Source organism: Lathyrus oleraceus, chromosome 5 (genome assembly GCF_024323335.1).
Source record: "Lathyrus oleraceus cultivar Zhongwan6 chromosome 5, CAAS_Psat_ZW6_1.0, whole genome shotgun sequence".
Lineage (NCBI taxonomy): Eukaryota > Viridiplantae > Streptophyta > Magnoliopsida > Fabales > Fabaceae > Lathyrus > Lathyrus oleraceus.
In genome coordinates this window covers 527,866,691-527,894,196 of record NC_066583.1, presented here as the reverse complement: position 1 = coordinate 527,894,196, position 27,506 = coordinate 527,866,691, and the positions used below count along the sequence as shown (strand labels likewise).

Genomic DNA, 27,506 nt, shown 5'->3' with positions numbered 1-27,506 from the left:
CCAAAAATCATAAATAATAGTGAAGAATTGAGAGAGAATCAAAGAGATAAAGATTCTGAAAAGTCGCCTTCGAATGAGCTTCAACCTTGCTTGATCTTGATCCCTATTGTGCTTGGCTTGGCTTCAGAAGCTTGCAGGACATGAATGAAGGCAAGGAAAAGCTTGGACTCTTGGAGTATCAATCTCAAAATAGAATGAGATTTGAAGCTCGATTTTCAAATGAAAACCTTCAAGATTATCCTTTAATGGTGAGGGTTTGGATTGCAGGTTCAAAGCTTGGGCATGAGGTCCTCAATTCTGAGCCATGAGGGTTGTATTTATAGCCAATAAGATTCATTTCCACACACTTTTAAATTTTGCCAAATTTAGCAATTTTCATTGCATGCTTGCATGGGCGTGTGATATGCCCATCAAGTGATGTATTCAGGTCCAAAAATGCTTGTGTATCATGCTGAAATCATGTCATGTGGCCATGCATTTGAAATTGAAATGTGAAGGTGAAATCTATCCAAATGGTCCTTTGAAAAGAACCCATGCATAAGTCTTTCATTCTTTGGCCAAATAAGGCGATATTGGAATTTTTTGGAAAGGTGAGATCAAGGGGAAAAACTTTCATGTTGAACACTTTTCCATTTGAAGCTTTGATCATGATGAATTTTGAGGTGGAAGTTTGGAAAATCAAACATGTTTGAAACATTTCTAAGTACCGAGCCAAATGTTCACTTCTTCCATCTTGAATAACTTTTTCTATGGACTTCACATGGAAATAATTACTTTATAAAAGTTGTAGCTCTTTAAAACCTATTCAATTTGGTCACAAATTTGACCTCATTTGGATTTGGCATGAAGGAGTTATGCATTTTAAAAGTTGAGGAAAATCACTTGTTCAATGGTAATGGCCCAAAATGATCTATAATGTTTCCTCTTGGCACATGCATTTGAAGTTGAAGTTGAATTTGAGGAAAATCATTTTTTTTGACATATTAATTTTTCTTTTTTCTGAATATTTGTTATTTTTTTTCTTTAAAAAATTGTTTATTTTTTTATGTTTTTTAAATTTTAAAAGAAAAAATATTTTAAAACCTCATAAAATTTGTTTATGAACAATTATGAGAGATTTTAGAAATTTGAACAATTTTTTTTATGAATTATTTATTTTATGAACAATTATGATTTATAGAGATATGATTCATAATTATTTTATTTTATGATCGTTTTTATGTAAGGGATTATTTTTAATCGAGATATTATTTGTGATGGTTATAAAAGTCAAATTTAAAGTAATTTTTTAAAATAAATATTTTTTTTACATAAAATAGTTTTATAACTAGTGAAGATAAAAAAAAGTTAGTTAAAAGAGAATAAAATTATTTTTGATATAAAATTGATTTTTTAAAAATATAGTTTTAAAAACTATTTTTTTTATAAAATTGGTTTTGAAATTGATTTTTTTAAGAAAAAAAGTTGATTTTAAAGAAATTGATTTAAAACTATTTTTTTTAAACTATTTTTTTTTGTGAAAAACCGGTTTAAAACCGAACCGATCCATTTATAAACCGGGTTTAAGAAACTAAATAGATTTTATGAAAATAGTTTTAAACCGAACCATATATATGGTTCAATTTGGTTTGGGTTATGATCCATACACACCCTTAAATAGCATCCTCCTAAAATTAAATAAACACTTAATTCAAAACTTTAAAAAATAATAATATTAAATAAATTCCGCCAACAATTTATTCAAACGAAGTGCAAAAAAAAGAGAGAAGTAGAGCCTTTGCTAACTATGTCAAACAGTTGCCATTATAAATATCCTAACTACACCTTTAAACAACTTCATTGATAAATAACCTAACTACACTTTTAAACTACTTCATTAACTATTAATCGGCAAATTAAACCCTAACCACTATCACTGAAAAAAAAGAAACCCTAATCACTATCATTTTGAATCTTCCACTTCCCTCCAGAATAATCAGAATCTTGTTTCTCTCCCAACAATCAGAGCCTAAGTTTCAGGTTTTACAATTTCTTTCTGTTTATAGTTTCTCTTTATTCAATTTCATTCCTTGTTGAGAAATTCTGCTTCATAGTTTCAAGATTAATAATGCTAGGGTTTAATTCAAGACTTTTGTAGTTACGTAATGAATATACAAACTTCAATTATTTTATTATTTGAGCTTGTAAATGATTGATATGGAAAACGCATATGAAAAAAGAGAGCTATTGTGGAATGTTTTAGAAAAGAAAATAGTTTTATTGTGTTTTACATTTGAGAAATCAAAGATATGTATGTTTAATTATGTGTGCTAAAGTTTTCAAACTTTGTTAACTTTGTAGATATATCGAATCATGAGTAGTACTTCAAAGCAAAACTGGGGTGATGGTTGCAAAAGGGCAATGCGTAGCCGGTCATTATTGCCAGAGGAAGAAGCTGATCAAAGAGGTAACACGGGAGGAGGAGAAGATACTTTAAAGAAAGATAGCGAAGCGGATCAAAGAGTTAACGTGGATGGAGGAGAAGTTACTCTAAAGAAAGGTCCGTGGACAAAGAAAGAGGATGAAATTTTGGTAGATCATATTAAAAAGCATGGAGAGGGAAACTGGAATGCGGTCCAAAAGGAGTCCGGACTTGCTCGCTGTGGGAAAATGTGAGAAGGAGACAAATCTATTGTAACTTCTGTTTTTCATTAGAGTACGTCCTTGGTCTTTATACAGACTCATAAACTTCAGCTATTCTAGGAAAACATAATAATAAGTAAATACTATTAATTGACCACTATCTCTTGACCTTCCAACTACAGCAGACTCTTAATCTCTTCACTAATTTATCAATAAAAACCCATTAACTAAAACATTAAAGTTTATTCAACAAAACTCCTCTGTAAACTTAAATGTTTCTTCTATTCATCATGCCTATAAATTTCTTGCCTCTGTCGAAGATTTCTTTTGATAGTGGTTTTGTGAAAATGTTTGCTGCTTGGTCCTTACTTGCTACATGCTTCAATTCGACATTTCCTTCCTTCACGTGTTCTCGAATGAAGTGGAAGCGAACGTCATTGTGTTTGCTCCTTTCATGGTTTACTGGATTCTTTGCTAACTCAATTGCTGACCTATTGTCAACTTGTATTATTGTTGCACCTTTCTGTTCTAGCTCCATTTTACTCATCAATCTTTTGAGCCATATTGCATGACAAACGCACCAGGATGCTGCTACATATTCTGCTTCACATGTCGAAAGTGTTACTATTGGCTGCTTTTTAGAAAGCCAAGTGAATGCAGTATTTCCCATGAATAACACATATCCAGAAGTGCTTTTTCGATTGTCTATCTCTCAGCACCAATCACTGTCAGAGTAACCAACCAACTTGTATTCGTCTGAATTCGAGTAAAACATCCCAAGTGACACTGTTCCTTGGATGTACCTCAGAATTCTCTTCAATGCTTTCCAATGTGTGTAAACTGGCTCCTCCATGAATCGACTTACAATGCCTACACTTAATGAGATATCTGGTCTTGTACATGTGAGATAGCCAAGACTTCCTACCAAACTTTGATATTTTCCTGCTTCGACACGTTCTCCTCCATCAAATTTCGACAATTTTGTTCCTGGTTCCATTGGCGTCGAAGCCGGATTACAACTTTCCATCTTATATCTTTTCAAGATTTATTTTGCATATTTTTCTTGTGAGATGAAGATTCCTGTTTCTTCTTGTCGAACTTCCAGACCAAGAAAGAATCTCATCAGGCCTAAATCTGTCATCTCGAATTCACGTGTCATTGTGCTCTTGAATTCTTCTATCATCTGATCATTACTGCCCAGAAAAATAAGATCATCAACATAGAGAGCAACAAGTAATACATTCCTTCCATTTTTCTTCACATAGAGGGCATGTTCGTACGGATATTGCTCGAGCCCGTTCTACTTGAAATATGTGTCGATACGTGTGTTCCATGCCCGCGGTGCTTGCTTCAACCCATATAGTACTTTCTTCAATTTCAGTACCTTCTTCTCTTCTCCAGCTTTCATGTACCCGAGTGGTTGTTCAACATAGACTTCTTCTTCTAGTACACCATTCAAAAAAGCTGTTTTGACATCCATTTGAAATATTGGCCATTTGAATTGAGCAGCTTGAGATATGAGTAATCGAATTGTCTCCATTCTTGCAACAGGTGCAAATACTTTGTCATAATCAACTCCTGCTTTCTGTTTGTATCCCTTCGCAACAAGTCTCGCTTTGTATCGTTCTATTTCTCCTTGAGCGTTCATCTTTTTCTTGAATACCCACTTTACACCAATGGGTTGACTACCTTTTGGTAATTCAACTAGCTCCCAAGTGTAGTTGTGGATAATCGCCCTCATCTCTTCGTCCATGGCACTTTTCCACTTCTTGTCTCGTACTGCTTCTTCAAAACTGATGTTTTCAGCATCTGCCAAGAGACATACAAGGTGCACTTCACTTGTCGAATCATACAGATCTTGCAAACTTCGCATTCTGGGTTGTGTAGGTTCATCTTCATTGTCAGAATCTTCAAGTTTTGTTGAGATGTTTGGTGGTACAGCGGCAGATGATTCTTCAACTTCGACGATAGCTTCTGTCGAACTGTTCCAGTCCCACTTACTTGCTTCATTTATTCGAACGTCTCTAGTCACTATCACCTTCTTTCTTATGGGATCAAATAGCTTGTACCCTTTTGTTTTCTCATCATACCCAATGAGTATGTATTTCTGACTTTTGTCTTCAAGTTTCGTTCTTCGTTGATCTGGTACGTGTGCATAAGCCACACTTCCAAATACTTTGAGATGAGAAATTGTTGGCTTTTGTCCGCTCCACGCTTCTTGTGGTGTTTTATCTTCTAACTTCGAATGTGGACATCAATTCTGAACATAAATGGCACATTTTACAGCTTCTGCCCAAAATTCCTTTGGCATGTTCTTGCTTTTAAGCATTGAACGAACCATGTCAAGGACTGTTCGATTCTTCCTTTCAGCCACCCCATTTTGTTGAGGTGAGTATGCTGCAGTTAGAAATCTCCTTATACCCTGCTCTTCACAATACTTCATAAAGGCTGTCGAAGTATACTCACCACCTCTATCAGATCGAACTGCTTTAATGTGTCTGTCGATTTCCTTCTCCACCATTACTTTGAACCTTTTGAACACCTCGAATGCTTCAGACTTTTCTTTCAAGAAATAAACCCATGTCTTCCGTGAGTAATCGTCGATAAAGGAAATAAAGTATCTTTTGCTACTGAAAGATTCTGGCGTGATTGGCCCACATATGTCGGTGTGAATCAAATCAAGGATATGCTTAGCTTGATATTCTGCCTTCTTTTGAAATGAAGTTCTTGTTTGTTTGCTAAGCACACATTCTTCACAGAACTTTCCTTCATAATCCATATCTGGTAGTCCATGCACCATGTTCTTTTTTGCCAACCTTTTTAAACCATCATGATGTAGATGACCAAAGCGTAGATGCCATAGTGACGCTTTGTCTTCGACATTTACTTGTAAACATTTTTCTCGAACGTTTATCAGATTCAGTTTGTACATTCGATTTCTCTCCATTTCGACACGAGCAATCAGATGTCCCAGCTTGTCCTTCAAATGCAGTGTCCGTTCTTTCATAAGTATCGAATAACCTTTTTCTGTAAGTTGTCCCAAACTCAAGATGTTGGTTTTAAGATTTGGTACATAATAAACATCTTGAATTGATCCAATCAACCCATCCTTCTGCAAGTAACGGATCGTTCCCTTGCCTTCGACCTTCACTTTCGATGCATCTCCGAAAGACACATTTCCATCTTCAATCTTTCTCATTTCTTTAAACAAGTGTTTGTGACCACACATATGGTTACTTGCTCCTGAGTCAAGATACCAAACATTGTCATTTGTGTTGATCTCATTTTGAGTCATCAAGAGAAAACCTTCATTTGCTTCAGCTTCCAAAGTTAGATTGGTTGTTTCTTCTACCTTCTTTTTGATTCGACAATCTTTTGCAAGATGTCCCACTTTATCACAGTTATAGCATTTGAATGAGTTGCAATCCTTCGGATAATGACCATACTTGCCACACTTGTAGCATTCAAAGTTGGAATGGTTCGACCTACCACCTCTTTGACCACGTCCTCTGCCACGCCAATTTTGCTGGTTCGACTGTCCTCTCTCGAAGTTGCTGCCTCTACCACTTCGACCACTGTCACGTCCTCCACGACCACGTCCTCTTCCTCGAAATTTTTGAGAAAAGAGTACCTTTTCGTCTTTGATTTGCTCCTTGGTTTGATTTGCGTCCTCTACTCCTTCTTCCTTCTTTTTCATCTTACGTTGTTCGTGTGCTTCGAGGGAACCAGCGAGCTCTTCGACTGAGAGTTTCGAAAGGTCCTTCGACTCTTCTATTGCACACACAATATTCTCAAATTTATCTGTTAAAGATCTCAAAATCTTTTCGACAACTCGTGCATCAGTTACTGTTTCGCCATTTCTGGTGAGTTGGTTCGCCACCTTTTGTACACGCGTGATGTAGTCAGATACATTTTCTGACTCCTTCATTTGCATCCTCTCCAATTCTCCACGAAGTGTTTGGAGTCGAACTTGCTTTACTCGATCTGCTCCTTTGAACACTTTCTCTAGCGTGTCCCACGCTTCTTTCGACGTAGTCGAACCGACAATCTTTTCGAAGCCTGATTCATCAAGAGTCCTAAACAACATGTATAGTGCCGTTTTATCCTTCGATCGCGTCTCTTTCAACGCCTTATTTTGAGCAGACGTATATCCCACAATATCTGTTGGTTCTTCAAACCCATCTTTGGTTACCTCCCACGCGTCTAGAGATCCGAGAAGAGCTTTCATTTGGATACTCCAGTTTTCGTAATTTAACTTCGTTAGCCGTGGCAACGGCATTTGATTCATCATGTTTGCCATTAGCTCTGATGCCATTTTGTGAGAAGGAGACAAATCTATTGTAACTTCTGTTTTTCATTAGAGTACGTCCTTGGTCTTTATACAGACTCAGAAACTTCAACTATTCTAGGAAAACATAATAATCAGTAAATACTATTAATTGACCACTATCTCTTGACCTTCCAACTACAGCAGACTCTTAATCTCTCCACTAATTTATCAATAAAAACCCATTAACTAAAACATTAAAGTTTATTCAACAGAAAAGCTGTCGTCATGGTTTAATCACTTGAGGCCAGGACTGAAAAAGGATTCGTTTACTGCTGAAGAAGAACGCTTAATCTTTGAGTACCACTTTCTGAAGGGAAGCAAGTGGGCTCATATGGCTGCATTGGTAATAACTTAACTTTGTTTCTGTATATTAATGTGTAGATGAATCTTGTTCATATAGTTTTTTGCATCTGTTATCCTGCATTTATGATATTGAAAAGAAATGAAAAAACAGAAGGAATTTCTTGTGGGGAATATAATACCGTTTTCTCAATATGAATGCATCTTCAAATCATGATTCGGATAAATCTTACTTTTGATCATCAAGTTATTGTTCCTGAACAGTATTACATGTTCTTTCTGGTATATTTGCGTTGCTTATTTGTCTCTCTTTTCTTTTCAGTTGCCTGGACGTACGGATAATGAGATAAAGAACTTTTGGTATACAAGATCTAAGAAACGGCAACGAGCAGGCTTATCAATCTATCCTAACGAGATAACATCCAAATATTCGTTTAATGGAAGTCAAGAAAGTGCCGACACATTGGCAAATGAATCCGGCCAGAGTGATGAAACAGAAAACTTCAACATGGATATAACTGACTTGGACCTTAAAGATTACAAATTCTGCCCAGATATGTTGCCACCGTTTTTTGATTCACAAGATGCATGGATAAGGCACAGATATTTGATCAGTAGCAGTAGTGCTTCTGTCCCGGAAGTATTTGATCAGTATTGCCAATATCCTATGTTGTCTACTCCATTTGATCCGATTCTTGACACCAACCTTCTTCATGGATATGATAATCCTATACCTGGTTTTCATGCCGCGTCAAATATCTCTTCTTCTGAGCCCATATATGGGTCCATGAGTTTTGAGCTCCCTTCATTCCAAAGTTCACAGACTCAACAGTGTACCTGGAGCGGCATGTATGTGTCGCCACTTCCCTCATTTGAGTCTGTTGACACGCCGGTTCAGGCTCCTCCGATTGAGTCTTGTCTGTTCGTTCCAGTTCCAGTTCCAGTTCCAGATTCTCCGGATTGGAGTCATTTAATTGATCCAATAGTATACTACAATTCAGATCAAAATTTGAAAGGCACGAGTATTGACTCATTGCAAGCATATACTGAGAGCATGGCTCCCAATGAGGCAGACATTAGTAAACAATGGAACGGACTAGATTATGATCAATGCCCTGCTTTAAGTACTCGCCAAATAAACATCTCAAGATGGTTCCACTCAGAAATTGAAACCGCTCTGGGTTAGCATCATATTTTTTCAATACCATTGCCATTTCAGTTGTAATTATGATTAAGAACTATCATGACATTTTATTTAAGGGATTCCATTTCACTGATCTGGTTTTCCCATTCTTGTTTTTTCAGATGATATTTACGGTGGTGCGTTTAATGATCAGCTTCCGGCTTATTCTTCTTTTGACAAAGAAGATAATTTGAATCAGAAAGGTTTGGCGCTACCAAATGTCGTGCTTGACTCTGGCTGACATTGAGTATAAATGATGATCAATGTATTGTTGTAACTCGTGTATTTGCTTGATCAAAAAATTTCGTTTTTCATCTTATGTAACTTGCGTGTTAATGTAACTTGTGTATTAAATTTCATCATCTTATGACAAGAGTTTTTCTTTTTTTATTTGGCAAAGTCTCTGGGATTTCAATTTGTTGAATGTTATGAACATGGTGGGTCCTTTATATGATATGTTGCTGGTTGTCTCTTTATATGGTATTTATTTTTTTAATGGTTAGCCACATTGTGTTTTTATTTTGTGTACATGTGTGTTCAAAATTAGTTTATGGATTTTGTTATGTGTTTGATTAGGTACCCTATGTACTGGTCAACTGATTTGAATTTGAAGCATGATATTCTGAAATTATGATACTTTGAGTGATGATTTTATTGAATTTTTTGAGTCCGAATCATATGGTTCTGTTTTAGTACAGAGGTTCGATCTGTTTTATAATACATGTAGAATTTTCTTATATGGATGGACTAAATGAGCGAAATCATGCAACTCAACCACAGATTCAAAGATTCGACTCGACTAATGACACAATGTCCTTGCCGGATAGTGTGAGTTCAGAAGCCATATTATTAAGTATCACCACTCTCTAGTGGTTGAATGATACAAGTGAGAAAATATTTCCTCCAAAATTCCTTTTAATTTCTTCTGTTGTTTGAAGAAAAGGGGTAAAGTCTCAAGCACGCAGAAAAAACAGCATCTCTCAGGTTTGTCAATGCATAAGTAGTATGCATTATCATAAAAATTCATAAAAGCACTAGGCAGTCTTCCATTTGAACATTATGTTGTTTCCACAAGTCACCAATAACCACTATAAAAATAGTATAGACCAATTGTCAACTTTACAAATATTCTCACAAAGATTGCTAATCAACTTAACATGTTCTAAGAGAATTGTTTCGGAAAACATAAAAAGAAATTGTATCTTAAAAGAAAGATTAAATACTTTTTAAATAACATATATGTTTTAAATGAAGTAAGATATATACTCTGAAGCAAAGTTACCTTGTATAAAGGCACCCAAATATATAAAAAAAACTACGATTCCTGTGAATCTCCAACCACAATTCAGTAAGGAGAATTCTAGACTTCCACCTATGCCGAGATAGAAAGGTTATGTGTAGCTAGACCAGCAAGAGACCCGATAACCAAAATTCCTCCGGTAGCCGGAACGAAAGTAACGAACGCATGCAAGGGGCAACCATGTGCATCCTCTTCATCTGGAGCATCATATTGTAACATTTCATCTTATCGCAAACCAATGATTAATTAAAATAGGGCAATAATGGTCATCTAAGCAACGTTAAAGAAAACATGAAGTCTTTTACGTTACTCACCAAAAATAACTTGATTATCCTCTTTTGTAGTAGCTTCTACTAGCAAGCACGTCTATGTAAATTGCTTCTTTTGTTTCTTTGGCACCGCCCCATAAGGCAGCTGTCAAATATTGAAAGAAGACTATCAATTTCCCCTCCATATAAGTATATTTCTGGGATAAGTCGTCCAATATTTAGATGTAAGACCTGACATCGGCCAATAAATGAATCTGGTGCCAGAATTTGGAAATTTTGTCTGAACATCGATAAGGCGACTTAAATTTTCCATTGCATATGTTAGCATGATCCACCTAGGCAAGAGGGGTAATCAGGTAATATCGCTTGTTGAACTTTTTTGCACTATCAGAGTAAACCTCAAAGATCTTAGTATTTTGTGTTTGTGAGATCAGACATTGACCCTGCGTCGAGTCGGCGCATCTCTGTTGGGCTTTAAATAGATGGAAAAAGAGTGTTAAGGTCGGCATAACTTTTTTGTATTCACATCAACACTGGAAGAATTTGACATAGGTCCAACTCATCGAATGTAGTTGCGAATAAGACATTACTAAAAGATTTAGAAGGCCTACCTAAAAATCATTGTAAGGAAGGCGAAAACCTATAAAGGAAAACATGCATTCATGAAGAGGAACGACACATCCATCATACTTGTTGCATATCCTCTTAATCCTTTTGGGGAAGATATCCCTCTGTTTGAGGAGGGACCCACTAAAGTAAAGGCGTGATATAGACCTCCCTCATCAATGAAGGCAGAGACGAAATCCAACGTCTCTTAATCTACCTACATGATCAAGTTGTTTCTTGTCGCCTTCTAGACTCTGGGTTTTGAGTTATCCATTTTAAAAGAGATTGGAAACACATAAAAGAAATGACGATAAGTAAAAGCACGAGGTCATATAAATTTAAAGCTTTGCATCCTCATAGAAAGCCATTTATGGTGAGGCATTCGCTAAGGGAAAGACACGAAATACTAGAACCCCTAACATCATCTCATAGTAAATATTATCACCAAGCCTTTCACCATTAGTAGATATTTTATCCTCCTAATATCCCTAAATTTCTTCTCCGTAAACCCTAATAAAGCAAGAAAGTATAGAAGAAAAGAAAGATTTTTAGGTGTTATCTCGATGTAGATGAACTCGTTAGCACACATGTTGTAGGCTCCACCAGAAAAGGTGACGCACATACGTCATAAATAATAGCTAATGAAAGGAGATTGATGAAGATGAAAGAGGTTGCAGGCGTGAAAAAAAACTCTCAAAGATTCATAAGTGGGGCGAAAAAAAATTCCCAATTTTGACCCTAAAATCCCTCATGCCATCTCATGATATTGCATTGCCCTTGGGATCACACCTTGGTATCCTCCTCACATATCATTCATTGGGTTTGAATGGGAGGGATCACCAAACACTTGTGATTGTATCATGCTTTATTTTTCTATGTTTACTAACCCAAAATAAAAAAAATATATGCCTATAGTAGTTTTGTTTCTTTTATAGATAGTGTGTGTATCCACTTATGCCTCGTCAAGCTCACATCTAGGATTTGAGACCCTAAATGTAAGGGATCAAGCAAGTAAAGGTTCATATTGGTTCTAAGCATCATATATGGATCCCCATGTTATTTATTTGTCACTTTGATCAAGAATTCATCAAGAGTTTGGAGTTTGTTTGTCAAGGAAGCCCTAATTCATCTGGGTATCTTGTGTGCCTTCGTCATCAATTTTATTCAACATTTGGTCAAAGATATCAAGATATTACATCATCATAAGAATATATGATTCTCCATGAGCCTCTAAGAGCAAAGGAACTTCAAGTTTGAAAGTTGGTTCAAGGAGGTTGACTAGAAAAGTCAATTGGTCAAATCTAGGGTTTCCTAGACCTTATCTCCTATAATTTTTGTCATATGAAAATTATTTCAATACAAACTTTACTCTTTATGACATTTTAAATAACTTTCATTTTGGCATCAAAAACTAATTTTGCTTGTAAAGTCATTTTGTATGGTGAAAGATTATAGGTTATTTTGTTTATGCCCTAGATTGAAGGTCAACTTCCAAGAACCATAACTCGCTCAATTTTTATGATATGAAGATTATCCAAGTTTCATGACCAATTTAAAGATGTCTTGTACAACTTTTCTTCTTTGATAAAGGTCAAATTTCACTTGCAAGGGCATGTACTAAGAGGAAACGTTACAGGTCCATTTTGGTCCCTACCATTGAACAAGCAATTTTCCTCAACTTCTAAAATCCATAACTCCATCATGAAAGCTCCAACGGGTGTAAAATTTATGACTAAATTGAAGACGATTGAAATAGATGCAACTTTAAAGAAGGAACCAAAGTCATTTGAAGCTCATGGCAAAAGTTATTCAAGGTGGAAAAAGGGGTCATTTGACTTTTACCTTAGAAAATTTTCAAGTATGTTTGATTCTTCCAATTTCAAGGCCAAAATTCATCATGCTCCCAGCTTCAAATAGAAACAGTTCCAACAAAAAAGTTATTCCCCGTGATGGTAGTTTTCTAAAGAGTCCAATATCATTGCATTTGGATTAAATTTGAGGGACTTACGCATGGTTCCTTTGCATGGCCCAATTTGGAAACTTTTCAACTCAAATGTCAAACTACTTTGCATGCTTCCATGTTATGGTCTTAGCATCTTTTGTGCATGAATTTGGAGTGGATTACATGATTATTTGGACCTAAGAACATGCCCATGCACCCACGCACACAACTTGCTAAATTTGGCCAAATTTTCAAATGGTGTGAAAATGAACTCACAAGGCTATAAATACATGTGCATTTGCTCAGAATTAAGGAGGATCCTTGCCCAAGCTTTACTAAGAACTCCCATAGCCACCATTGAAAGAACACCTTAAATATTTCTTTGAAATCAAGTACTAGTTCAAATTTTGTTTGTGAGCTAGAACTTCAAGGGTTCACATCCTTTTTCATCTCAAACATCTCCTGCAAGCAAGAGGAAGCAATACCAAGTGGATTTCAATCGAGACCGAGCCTCATCACTGCAACCCGAAGGTGGAATTTCTCAAACTTTAGTTCTTCGATTCTCTCTCATTTATCCACCTTTTTGCTTGAGTTTTGTTTGGCTGAAGTCTTACCAATGTAGGCTTTGAGATTGAGTTGCTTTGAGGTTGAATCGAAGCAACTCAGTTATGGAACTGTAGCGGGGTATTCGTTACCATTAGAGATATTGACTAAACCCAAGGTAAATCATACAAGTCGAGTCGCCACCGCACTTCTATTTATCCAAAGGAATGGTTAGAAAGCGAAAAAAACCTAAAAGTTTTATCGAATAAAAAACTAGTAAAAATGTTAGAGATCTGGGTAAGGGGGTTGGTTATGCAATGGGAAGGTGTTAGGCACCCAAAACATCCTAGGTTCTCCTAGGGAGCCCTTTTCACATTTGTTGCAAAGGTTGTTGTTTTTTTTTGAAAATTTATTTGTGCAAACATGATTGAAGGGATGAGAAAAGCGTGTATGTTTATCTAATGTACTACTTACTAAAAGAAGGGTCAAAAGAAAATGACTCGCACGGATGTCGCATCCACTGCATACGTATCTCATCTGAATATGGGTTAAAAAGGAGTGTGCTCGCTAAGACATCGCGTCTTATGCCTACGTATCTCATCTGGGATGAAAATCAGAGCAAAACGTAGTTCGACCACCTATGGGGTAAGGGTTGTGTTTTGGGGTGAACGACGTTACTACGCAATCTACCGGATGCTCGACCTTTAGAGACTTACTCGCCTGTAGTAGAAGGAGATAACGTGTTCTTAGAAGAAGAAAAATCAATGAGTTTAGGGTGTTTGGGGATGCTCACGCAAAAAGGCAGTCCTAGATGAAGGAACCGCGCAACCTTAATTGACATGCCACGAGAGGCTATACGAAACCTAAGAAAGCGGTAAAATGCGGAGAAAATAAAGGGATCGAGAGATCTACCGTACGGATAAAGATCCGAAGTAACAACAATTAGATAAATAAGAAACCCAGAGATTCCCAAGCTAAACACCATCAAAGAAAGTGAGTCAGTACAGGTAATCAGAATAAACCTCCAGGTGGTCTCCCACAAATAAAGTGGAACACCAGGCAAGCCATCTCTGCAAGAGTCATGTGAGCCCTCACAAAAAAAAACTCAACAAACAGGTTAGAGAAACAAGATAGGGTAATCCAGAGTTGCCCCCAAATCAAAATGTAACCACATGAATCATGCCATTAAAATTCACAAAAAGCTCACAAGGCCAACCAAGGGTAGGAGGCCTAAACCTCTTGTCAAACACATGCATCAAAAGGGTATCAAATTCACCCATAATACCTCATACATTCAGAGCATTCAAATTAAAAGCGTAGAGTAATGGGGATAAGGGCAAACCTGACTGGAGAGATCGAATGAAATTGAATTGCCCGGTTGGGTTTGCAAAGCAATCTGAGGGTTTATATGAGAGGGAATTGGTTCTTTGGCGATGAGTTCCCTTCAGTCTCTGGAGGTTGCTCTGAACTCTTTTAGCTCTTCTCTCACTATCTTTTTCCTGCCAGGGTCATAGGAATAGAATTCCTTTTGTTTCACTGAAACTCTGAATTTATAACCTGATTTTTGTGGACCTGTGGGCTCAAATGAGAGAGGCCCAAGTCCAAAAATTTTCTGTTATATTTTATTTATTTATTTTATTTTATTTTATTTTATTTTATTTTATTCGTTCTTTTTTTTTCTTTTTTCGTTTTTTTTTTGCTTTTTTTTTTAAACACGTGGGCTTCGCCTAGCGAGCATGACAGCTCATGAACAAACTTTTGCTCCTTCAAGATTAACGTTTTGACTAACGAATAGACCCCATTTGAACCTGTTGGAAGTATCTCAAGCCATTCCCTTGTGTTGACTGATCATCTAAATAGAACCCACAAAGTGTCTTGGATGATACTCAAGCTTCAAACAAAAGATGTTAGTGACACATTTTTGTGCTTTTGGTTAGTAAACAAAAGTAAGAGAAACAATGATGTATAATTCAAGCATGCTTGGTGATCTCAAACCAATCACAAGGAGTCCCACCCAAAGGCAAAGGGAACTAAGATGCTAAAGATCCTTAAGGTAATGCAAATGCAATGTTATGATGCCATGAGGGATCTTAGGGTCAAAATTGGGGTCTTACAGATGCCCCTATTTAAGGTCATTCTAGCCGGAGAAGTGAAGGTTAAAATCTTCATCTCGACGGGGTAAAATGGGCTTAAATAATAACAAAGAGACGAATTTTGGTCCCTAAGAGACCTCATGATGCAAATGTAGGTATGAAAAATGGTAGCACTCTGTGGAGATATGTGTCCACAAAAGCAAAGAAATCAGAAGCCACTGATAATCCATATGAGCAATTCACTCCATGGGACCAAGACCCTGGGGACTCTCCTGGGGATAGAAAAGGGATAAAAATGCGTGAGCAGGTCACGACTCAAAGCGTGGGGAACAGAATTCCAAAGGGAAAAGATCCAATGGAAAGACTCGAGCTGACTCGAAGATGCATGTATTGGGGAATATGCCAATACAGCAAAAAACTATCCACAGCGGATACTTCGGATAAAATCCGGATGAAAACAATCCACTAAGGGACTTCGCTGGGGATGTCCACAAGGACACTCCTGGGGAAGCAGCGGGACGAGGTATTACCGGTTACTGGGTAATAAGCTCAAGGAGACATGTGATCTGAACGCCAGGTATGAGGGTGAGAGATATAACATGCTCAGGAAGATATGAATATCCAAGACCGGTATAAGGGTGAGAGATATCAAAACTTCAAAATGTCTGAGGAAAACCTAAAAGGTATACTTCAACTCAGGGATTCTGACTCCACAGGGGATAAAAAATCATAATAGGGAGCAGAGAGGAAGGAACACCAGGGATACCGGTTACTGGGCATATAATAGGTCACCAACCAAGGCGTGAATTGAAGAATATTCCCAAAACACTCATCATCCAAAAGAGGGCTAAAAGCAAACTCGATTACAGGATGAATATTTGACTCCACAAAGGGGATACGAATCTTACTCAACTGGGGAAGAACAAAAGGCTTCAGACCCGAGAGTGCATGAGATATACTATCTATTACCGTCAGAACGTAGATAATATACTCGCATGGACGATTATCCACAACCGGTTACTGGGTTAATAAAGGATAAATCGACCGAAAAGAAAAGGCATCGGGATACTGAAACTAGGTATATAATTATGACCAATTCAGGGGAGAAACAATCGTTACCAACAACAACAAGGTAGACGAGAGATGACCTGCTGGAGATAAATTGCGTAATCAGGGAAATTATCCAAGCAGATGAGGGGATATCATCACCGAATATTGGATGAAGATAACTGTCACCAATTAAAGATGAGCAAAAATATTTACTCTGCAAAAAGGGAAGAAATAGGGTTTACAACTACCGGTATGAGGGTAGAGAAACACAGACTCCGCCGGGGATAATAATTACTAATTATTGAGCAATTATTCATTTACCACGTGGAAACAGGAAAAGAGTCTCAAGAGACCGATCTAGGATCAAACTAGATAGGCACACCAAATCAAGACTTGTCCCGGTGAGGATATAACTCAATGGGGAAAACCATCCCAATATATGTGTTGGGAAGGAACAAAAACAATCAACATCCACGAGGATATAACCCGGTGGGGAATATGGAAGAAAGGATAGACGCTTTCTGCTTATGGAGCTTACTCTATATGGAGAGATCAGACACACACATCTGCTCGGGGAAGTATATCACCAAATAGCAGGAGACAGCAAACAACGATATATGGCAAAGAATGCAACATGAATATCTGAATGTTACAATTACGCATGAATATGCGTGGTTTATGTATGATGTATGCTGACAGACAGACATATCTAACACAACCAGGTCCAGGAATCAACCACCTGGTACTACATCTCAAGAGAGAAAGCCAAGTTCACCGGAGAGTATCCAATCTGTTGGGGATCAGAGATACCAGGAAGCAAAGAACTCTGCAGGGGATGAATCATCAATCATTCCAGCTAGGGACGAGAGTTATCACAGACAAGGTCCACCATACCAACAACTCTACTAGGTAATATATCCGAGGAGATAAAGGATTTATCGGGATCAACCACCAAATACCGCTCTTGCCCAAATAGATCCAAGCTGCTAAGGAAGAAAGATTGCTACTCTGCTGAAGGGAAGAGAGGTGACTCTCAACAAGCAATCCACTTGGTAGGATAAACCACAAGGGGTTCCGGAGGGAGGAGATACAGTCAATGCCAGGAATATGGACAAAAATCTTACCCTGTTGGGGATCGTACCACCCTTGGGAGAGCACTGAGGATCTCCTAAGTATCCTTTCGTCATTGTGAATGTTCACTTTGTTTAAAAACAAATTATAAAAAATTTGATCGTTTAAAACAATGATATTTTCTTAATCAAAACATGCAAAACATTTGTTGAATAGAAATAGATAAGAGTGCCAATAATTGGATAAAAGGCTCAAATTTATTTGATAGAATGGTAGTCTGCGAATGGCAAGACTCCATAGATCTTTACAAATTTGAAATTGGTGATATATATTGGAAAAGGGCTACATTGAACATAATGACCATTTCTCCACCAATTCTGAATCCGATGTATTTGAAGCTTTGGCTGATAATGAGCAAGGATCTCTGACGGACGACAGTTGTAGAACAAAGTCTTGTCAGGATGCAGTTACTTGCCAAATCCCTAATTTTTGCCTAGATTGCCCCAGGATGAGGTACTCAATCTAGCGAGATACATATATCATTATTATATTTTTTTGTGTCTCTAACTTTTGCCTGGATCGCCCTTTCGGGTTTTCAATCCACCGAGACGCTCATTTTTGCCTAAGCCGCCCTTTCGGGTTTTCAACTTAGCGAGCTATTCAGTTTTTACTTTTTTTAGGCGAAATATTTCTTGACTGCATCTGAATTCACAGGACGAGTGAAATCCTCCCCATCCATAGTTGTAAGTATCAAAGCATCGCCTGAAAAGGCTCTCTTAACAACATATGAACCTTCATAGTTTGGAGTCCACTTGCCCCTGGAATCGGGCGCGAAAGACAAGACTTTCTTGAGCACAAGGTCACCTTCTCGGAACACACGAGGCTTGACCTTCTTATCAAAAGCTTTCTTCATTCTCTGCTGATATAACTGACCGTGGCACATGGCAGTCAATCTCTTCTCTTCAATCAAGTTTAGCTGGTCATAACGACTCTGAACCCATTCAGCATCAGTCAACTTGGCCTCCATCAAGACTCTCATTGATGGGATCTCCACCTCTACTGGGAGTACAGCCTCCATGCCATAAACAAGAGAGAAAGGGGTTGCCCCTATTGAAGTGCGGACAGATGTACGATATCCATGTAAAGCAAATGGCAGCATCTCATGCCAATCTTTGTACGTGACAACCATCTTTTGGATAATCTTCTTGATATTCTTTTTAGCAGCTTCAACAGCCCCATTCATCTTGGGTCTGTAAGGAGAAGAATTATGATGCGCAATCTTGAACTCATTACACAACTCTTTCATCATCTTGTTATTCAGATTAGATCCATTATCAGTAATGATCTTATCCGGCACACCATAACGGCATATGAGTTGATTCTTGATAAACTTCACGACCACCTGCCTGGTCACATTTGCATATGACGCTGCTTCAACCCACTTAGTGAAGTAGTCAATTGCTACGAGAATAAATCGGTGCCCGTTGGACGCTTTCGGCTCAATCATGCCAATCATGTCAATTCCCCACATGGAGAAGGGCCATGGTGATGAAATCACATTCAAAAGTGTCGGGGGAATATGAATCTTATCCGCGTAAATCTGACACTTATGACATTTCTTCACATACTTGCAGTAGTCAGACTCCATTGTCAGCCAATAGTAGCCTGCTCTCAACATCTTTCTAGCCATGGCATGTCCATTGGAATGAGTACCAAATGAACCCTCATGGACCTCAGTCATTAATAGGTCTACTTCGTGTCTATCCACGCATCTGAGCAGAACCATGTCAAAATTTCTCTTATAAAGTAGTTCGCCATTGAGGTAGAAACTGCCTGACAATCTCCTCAAAGTCTTCTTATCTTTCACAGATGCCCCAGGCGGGTAAACCTGGTTCTGAAGGAAACACTTGATATCATAATACCACGGCTTATCATCTTTTACTTCTTCTACTGCAAATACATGAGCTGGTCTGTCCAAGCGCATCGCGGTGATATTGGGGACTTTATTCGACAATTTAACCACAATCATTGAAGCAAGTGTAGCAAGGGCATCTTCCATCCGATTCTCATCTCGAGAAATATGATGGAAGTCAACCTCAGTAAAGAACGTTGAAATCCTCCTCGCATAATCTCTGTATGGAATGAGGCCAGGCTGATTCGTTTCCCACTCACCCTTAATCTGATTAACAACGAGGGCCGAATCACCATATACATCAAGATGCTTGATTCTAAGATCAATGCATTCCTCCAATCCCATAATACAGGCCTCATACTCAGCCATATTATTCGTGCACTTGAAAGTTAGCCTTGCTGTAAAAGGAATATGTGTGCCCTGAGGCATAATGATTACCGCCCCAATACCATTTCCATATTGATTTATAGCGCCATCAAATACCATACTCCATCTGGAACCAGGCTCTGGCCCTTCATCAAGTGTGGGTTCATCACAATCTTTCATTTTTAAATACAAAATCTCCTCATCTGGGAAGTCATACTGAACTGACTGATAGTCCTCAATTGGTTGATGTGCCAAGTGGTCAGCCAAAATACTACCTTTAATAGCTTTCTGAGCTCGATACTCAATATCATACTCAGACAACAACATCTGCCAAGTGGTGTGATTCAACATATACTGACGTAAGCGCTTAGCGGCCCAAGCCAAAGCACAACATGTCTTCTCAAGCGTTGAATATCGAGACTCACAATATGCGAACTTCTTACTCAAGTAGTAGATATCATACTCTTTCTTCCATGATTCATCTTGCTGGCCAAGGACGTAACCCATATAATCTTCAAGAACAGTCAGATACATGATTAATGGTCTCCCTTCCACGGGCGGAGACAGAATCAGAGGCTCAGACAGATACTCTTTAATACTATCAAAAGCTTTCTGGCAATCCTCGGTCCAATCATGAGACTGATCTTTCCGGAGGAGCTTGAATATTGGCGCACATGTGGCAGTCATGTGGGATATGAATCTGGAAATGTAATTCAAGCGGCCAAGAAAACCTCGGACTTGCTTTTCAGTTTTGGGCGTAGGCATCTCTCGTATTGCTTTGACCTTTGCAGGATCAACCTCAATACCTTTCTCACTGACAATAAAGCTCAATAACTTGCCAGAACGGACTCCAAATGTACACTTGTTGGGATTCAGGCGAAGCTTATACTTCCTCAAACGCTGAAACAGCTTCAACAGGTGCTCTACATGTTCAACCTCCGATCTTGACTTAGCAATCATATCATCAACGTATACCTCAATCTCCTTATGCATCATGTCATGGAACAAGGTAGTCATGGCTCGTTGATACGTGGCTCCGGCGTTCTTCAAACCGAAGGGCATCACTCGATAACAGAATGTTCCCCAAGGTGTGATGAATTTTGTCTTCTCCCTATCCTCGGGTGCCATTTTAATCTGATTATATCCGAAAAATCCATCCATAAACGAGAAGACTTTGAATTTAGATGTATTATCTACCAACATATCAATATGTGGTAGAGGGAAATCATCTTTCGGACTAGCTTTATTCAAGTCTCTATAGTCCACACACATCCAGACTTTTCCATCTTTCTTAGGCACGAGCACAATATTGGCCACCCATTGAGGATATATAGAAGTCACCAGGAACCCCGTATCAATTTGCTTCTGAACTTCCTCTTTGATCTTCACTGCCATATCAGGATGAGTTCTTCTGAGTTTCTGCTTCACAGGCACACACTTAGGCTTTAAAGGTAGGAAATGTTGCACAATATCAGTATCTAGACCAGGCATGTCTTCATATGACCAGGCAAATACGTCAACATATTATCGTAGCAACTTAATCAACCCCTTCTTAACAGATTCTTCCAGAAGTGCCCCAATCTTTACCTCTCGCACATAATCTTCAGACCCCAAGTTGATTGTTTCTAGATTCTCAAGATACGGATGAATAATCTTCTCTTCATGCTCAAGTAGCCGGGTGATCTCATCAGGAATCTCTTCAACATCATCTTTCTCTGCCTCAAATACAGGGGATTCAAAATTGGGAGATGGTGTTGGGTCATTATATTCAATGGGTTTAGAAATCAACCTGCATAATGATTTTTGGATATGAAAAGCTTTTAGAAATCAAACAAGGCAAATCATTGTGCAGATGAGAAGGTTGATTTTATTTTATTTTTTTAGGGTTTTATGTGATCACCAATTTCATGCAAAAACAAAAAGGGAAAATAAATGGGAAAAACAAACATTTAACATGAATTTATTGAATGAAAATATCATTGTATTCATGTTGCCAACAATGTTATCACTCCTCCTTTTGGCATGGGAGAAGGGTTTTTAAACAAAGTGATTATTACGTTAACTTATGGACAACTATTGGAATATCCACAGCGACCCAATTGTTGCAGACCCCTCCAGGGATGATGAAATTTCCAGAATCCTTTGTATCTTCTTCTAAAACGGCAGCAGCCTCCTCATCCTGACCAGTGTGGATGAAACCTCCACTCTTGAATAACCCTTGCTTGTTGAAAGTACCAGAAGAAAAACCTATGCCAGCCCGGGACTCGTTGTCTTCTAACTCAATCATTTTTCCTAAACCAGTGGTTGCACCACGTTCAATGGCCAGCTTTGCATCTTTATAGGAAGAAAATGAAGGAGTTCTCTTCTCAATAGGCTCAGCAATAGATAACGCTTGGAAAGGAGTTCCAACTTCAACCTCAGCATCTATATAAGAGAAGGAAGACAAATGGCTAACCAGGAGAGCCCTTTCTCCCCCTACCACCACCAGTTTCTTGTTTTTCACGAATTTCAATTTCTGGTGTAGGGTGGACGTCACGGCGCCTGCCTCGTGAATCCATGGTCTGCCTAAGAGACAACTATACGATGGGTGAATGTCCATAACCTGGAAGGTAATCTGAAAATCACTTGGTCCGATCTTGATTGGGAGATCAACTTCCCCAATCATAGTTTTGCGAGACCCATCGAAAGCCTTCACAACTACTCCACTATGCCTCATGGGAGGCCCTTGATATGATAGCTTTGAGAGAGTGGACTTTGGAAATACGTTCAATGATGACCCGGTGTCCACCAGCACATTGGACATGGCGTCATCTTTGCAATTCATAAATATGTGTAAAGCCAAGTTGTGGTCTCTTCCCTCCTCAGGGAGATCAGAGTCACAAAAGCTCGGGTTATTGCAAGCAGTAATGTTTGCAACAATGCTATCGAATTGCTCCAAAGTGACATCGTGATCTACATATGCCACATCCAACACCTTCTGCAGAGCCTCTCGGTGTGGTTCTGAATTTAAGAGTAAGGATAACACAAATATTTTGGATGGCGTTTGTAGAAGTTGGTCTACAACATTGTACTCGCTCCTTTTGATGAGTCTCAGCATCTCATCACAGTCTTCTTTCACATTTCCACTCGGGCCAACAGAAGTAGGAGTTTTCAGTACGGAGGAGGGCTTAACAACAAGTGCCAGATTCGGAGAATTCACAGCGTTCCCAATCGGGCGTTCAACAAAATCAGCATTAATTTGAGGCTTCGGCGGTGCTGAAAATACACGGCCACTACGGGTCAAACCGCTAACATCGGCAATATTCACAACAGAAGAAGAGGGCAAGGACACCTCTTTCCCATTCTCTACTGCTACGACGTTGTAGCGATAGGGAACTGCCTTTTCAGAGGAGTAAGGCACATGACCAACAGACTTAATGACCAGAGCGGGAGAAGCCTTCTGCTTGCTACCATTGTACTTGATGATAACAGGCTTGGGTATCCGGAACACTGGGGAGATCACATTGACCTCAGGCTCATTTTCATCAACATTCCTGTTTTGAAGGATCTCAATGACTCCTTCGTCCAGCATTTCCTGAACATCCTTGCGCACCTGGCAACAACCCAATCGGTTAACAGAGCAGACTCGGCATCTATCATGGTTATGCTCATAATAACTGTAGTCACACAACAAACGATGCATCTGGACCAGAGACTGTTGAATATGACTGACATATTTGACCTTGTATTTTCCAGGGCAACCCTGGACCATGTTGACAGATTTCTCATGTTCGGGCAATGGGTTCTTCTTCACATTAGGACCTACGTCCTCAAAACATAGAATACCACACCTCACAAGGTCTTAAACCTTGGTCTTCAAAGGGTAACAATTCTCCACATCATGGCCGGGAGCACCAGAATGGTAAACACAATGTAACTCAGGCTTATACCATCACTAGGGGTTAGCAGGTATAGCCGGTGGGTCTCTCGGAGTAATCAACTTCCTTTCTATCAAAGAGGGATATAACTCTGCGTACGTTATAGGAATAGGATCGAAGGTGACCCTTTTCCTCTCGTAACTCGTGCTGGTTTGATTATTGTTTCGAGGCTGGTAGGCCTGCTGCTGCGGTCGGTGCTGTTGTTGCTGATATTGCGGATGTGGTTGCTGATTGTTACTATGTGTAACACCTCAAAATTTGCCCCCCTCTCTTGGGACTAGCTTAGCATATTGCATTGCATTTTTTAGGTCATTAGTCATTGCATCTTTGCACATCATGTGGCTACATCAAGCAAGTCATCCTCCTAGGTCTTGATCAGAAGATAAAGAGGTTAAGAGGTGCAAGCTGAGGGTTTCCTTGAATGGATCACTAACCATCTGAGGGTGTGTGATACAAATTAGGGTTTCTTGATTACTCAAGGGGGTTGAGCTTCATCTTGGTTGAAATGGTACATCATCATCATCATGGTCTTGTCATCACCAAGAGATGCCTTGTGCTTGATCAGATGCCTTGAGATTAGGGTTTTGACCTCTGGTCAACCCTAATCAGCTGCATTGGGCCAATCAGGGTTTTGCAAGGAGATGAGGTTTTCAATGGATATGGGGATCATCATGTGATCATATTGAGCTTATGGAAGCTAGGGTTTCATCATTGAGCTATTTCATCAGGAGTTTGAAGCTCAAGTTGATCAGTTCATAGCCAATTCATCTATCAGTCAGAAAAAGTCAACTGTGGTCAACTGTGCATGAATTGATGGATTTGGAGGTGGGAGAGGGTTAGAGACACTTCATTCATGTCTAAACAAGTTTCATTTGACATTTCAAAGATCAAAAATGAAGAAAATAAAGTCAGATGAAAACTTTCCAAAAATAGAAAGTGACTTGTAATTGAAAATTGCCAAAAATGGAAAGTTTTTCACCTCAAAATTACATGTCCAAGAATGCTTCAAATGAAATTTTGTCCAACATGAAAGTTGTAGATCTTGCTCTCACCTTTCCAAAAAGTCCAAGAACATGAATTTCTCATTTGTGGTTGGCAAGTTATGGATTGATCATTGTTCAAAAAAGTTGAATTTCAAAGTGGCATAACTTTTGATTCACAAGGCCAAATGGAGTGAGGTTTCTTTGAGCAAAATTCTTTTGATTTCCTCTATCCAAAGCAAGCATTGCATTTCATGAAAACTCATCACATAAAAAGTCCATTTTTCAAGTGAACCAATTTTGAATTTGGGGGGGAAAAGTGCATTTTGAGAAATAAGCCTTGTTTTCACATGATTCCACTTGCAATAGCTCACAAATACCATTTGAAAGTTGCTCAAACCAGAAATTGGCACTGTTACATTGGATTTGCATAAGTAAGGGTGGATTGGCTAATTACCATTTAGCATAAAAGTGCATTTTCACTAATCACTCACATTTGGCTAAACTTGATTAACAAAATGGATTAGTGCATCATATAAATGGTTAATCATAACAGAAAATCAGATTAACATTCATTCATCTCAGATCTAGATCTGAAAATCACAAAAACTCTTCACTTCTTCTCTCAATTTTTCTTCATATTTCTTCATAAACCGTGCCAAGATCTTCATCAATTCATGATCCATGTGCATTATTGAAGCTGTTGGAAGCAAGATTTCATCCTTTTCAAGCTGAATTCGTGGACTGTTAAAGCAAGCTTCAACAATGGCAATTCAATATTTGAGCTAAATCGTGTACAATCAACATCAAAGCTTTGTTTCATCCACTCCTACAAGCATCAAAGCACATCTGTTTTCACGTTACAAGGCCAGAAACGCGCGAATTCATCACTGTGCTTCAATTAAGGTGAGTTTTCGACTTTGATGATTCTTGCGATTGATATGTGTTTTGGATAGATCTTGCATAGTAGAATAATCTGCAATTGGAATCGTTGAATTTGGTTGAGAAACGAACAAGTTATGTTGATTTGAAGTTTTGTGCTCAAATATGTTTTGATTCGATTCTCTTAAATTAGGATGAATTAGGCTTAATGAATGTGATATTGTTGATGTAAGTTGTGAGATCTTTCCATTGATATAAGGTTTGTTGAATTTGGTGACAATTTGTTCTTGAGTGATGAATCCATGAAGAACACGTGAAGAACATTTGAAAATTTCCAGAATTGGCTCTTTGATCCGTGTTTACGCTACTGTGCATGGCTGTAAGTGTTATTGAGCGTGTGATTGGTCCACGCGTAATGCCACTAGAACCAAGCGCGCGCAGGATTTGAATACTTACCTGCTTCGATTCCGTGTTGGAGCAAATCCACTTTTGGCTTGGCATTTATTTTTCATGATATGCTTCCATGCTCATATGCCATTCAACATGTTTTTTATTTTTTCTCAACATTAGAAAATTCATAACTCATGAACCATTGATCCAAATTGATTGAAATTTTTTCCACCATGATCCTTGTAATCTCTAGCAGTTTTTGGTGATTTTTGTGGAAATTGTGCACGTGTGATTTTTGGAATGGCCTAGGGTTTGTATGAACATGTGTTTGCTTGCACATTGCTTGGTATTTTGATCATGAAATGATGATGCTTAATTGGAAATTCTTGAAATTTGGCATGTATAAACTAGAGACCTTTAGGGATTTTTTGGCTTTGAGTTTGCTATTTTATCATTCCTGGATTGTGAGATATGAGCATTTGAATCTAGGTGTGACAATTTGTGTCACACCATTTCATGTCTAACTTCCTGATTTTGTTACCATGCCATGTGAACTTGAAATGAGCTGAAATTTTGCATGTTGATACTTCTGGATGTTAGGTTCACATGTAAATTTTTGTGGATTTTCTGGATGCATTTCCTGTTTGTTTGAGAATTTCTCCCCTGTTTGACCAATTGTGAACCTTTTGTGAGACATGATTTTATGTGATTTGTGAAATTCTTGTTGTTAATTGGATGGACTTGAAATTTGGCATGTGTATTATAGACATCTTGAAGTTTGTCATGGCTTTGATTTGGTTCATTTATCTTATGCCAATTCTGTTTTATGGTTGATTAAAGTGGATGCATGTTTTGGTGCCTTGTATGAGTTTGTTTGAACTTGTCTTGACTTTTTGAATTTACTTGACTTACTTTCTTTTATCCAAATGGCCTGAATTTTGGTATGATGATTATTTGATGTGTTCTGGTTATACATGTTTTTTTGGGGATTTATTGAAATGTTTGTGAGTTGATTTAGATTGAATCTTTCTGTTTGGTCCTTTGAGGTTCTAAATTGCATGCTTTGTACTCTTTGCCTCATGAAATGATAATGGTTGATGATATGAATGTGAAACCACTTGGATTTGATTCTTATTAGATTGATCTTGATTTTTGATAAGTTTCATGTTCTGTTTTGACTTTTTGCTCTCATTTTGACCCTAGTCTTGTACTAGTGGTTTGTGTTCTCACATTTGAGCTTTGTTTCAGGTCAAAGAGCACAATTGCTTATGATTGATGATGTGCACTCAATGGGAGTTGGTTTATTGTTTGTTTATGACTAACCTTGAGTTTGTTTTGTAGGCATTGAGATTTGTACTTAGGCCTTGTGGCTTGCACCTATGTGCATTGATGCTTGTTATCTGTTTGTGCTGTGGACTTGTAATTTTCTATTTGACTTTTATTTGTCTGGTATACTGATTATGTTAGATTGATTTCAGGTACCTTAGTTGCTCTAGTTCATTTTTGAACTTGCTTGTGCTATTGCTTGATTGCTTAACCAATTGAGGTAGAATTTCTTTTCTCCATGTAGTCTGGAAGACCTGGCCTGTTACTTGGCCAGACACCTGTCTGAAGTCCTCCTTAAGAGGCAATGCTTGTGATTGTTTATTTTTGTCCCCAAGCAGGAAAAAACCTTGATTAAGGCAATTGGCAGATACAAGAGATGTGCAATCCATCTCCTGCTATTCTTGTTGAGTCATCCCTTTGCTCA

General features: G+C 38.3%; 1 protein-coding gene and 1 long non-coding RNA gene across 2 annotated transcripts; one reads left to right on the top strand and one right to left on the bottom strand.

The window, feature by feature from the left end:
- Nucleotides 1-6,930: 6,930 nt before the first annotated feature.
- Nucleotides 6,931-8,758, top strand: LOC127081827 (transcription factor GAMYB). Its single transcript, XM_051022056.1, has 4 exons — nt 6,931-6,940; nt 7,153-7,295; nt 7,575-8,433; nt 8,558-8,758. Exons 1-4 carry the CDS (start codon nt 6,931-6,933, stop codon nt 8,674-8,676), a joined length of 1,131 nt encoding a protein of 376 aa, XP_050878013.1. The 3' UTR covers nt 8,677-8,758.
- Nucleotides 8,759-9,457: 699 nt separating this feature from the next.
- LOC127083013 (uncharacterized) lies at nt 9,458-10,179 on the bottom strand. Its single transcript, XR_007788281.1, has 2 exons — nt 10,050-10,179; nt 9,458-9,932 (listed from the first exon to the last, which is right to left on the bottom strand). It is a non-coding gene; the product is annotated as an uncharacterized LOC127083013 (long non-coding RNA).
- Nucleotides 10,180-27,506: the final 17,327 nt, after the last annotated feature.

What these genes read in the sequence shown, in the direction of transcription:
- LOC127081827 (XM_051022056.1), top strand. An exon ending in GGGCTCATATGGCTGCATTG is followed by an intron (nt 7,296 to 7,574) that starts GTAATAACTTAA and finishes TTTTCTTTTCAG; the next exon opens with TTGCCTGGACGTACGGATAA. An exon ending in AGAAATTGAAACCGCTCTGG is followed by an intron (nt 8,434 to 8,557) that starts GTTAGCATCATA and finishes TTGTTTTTTCAG; the next exon opens with ATGATATTTACGGTGGTGCG.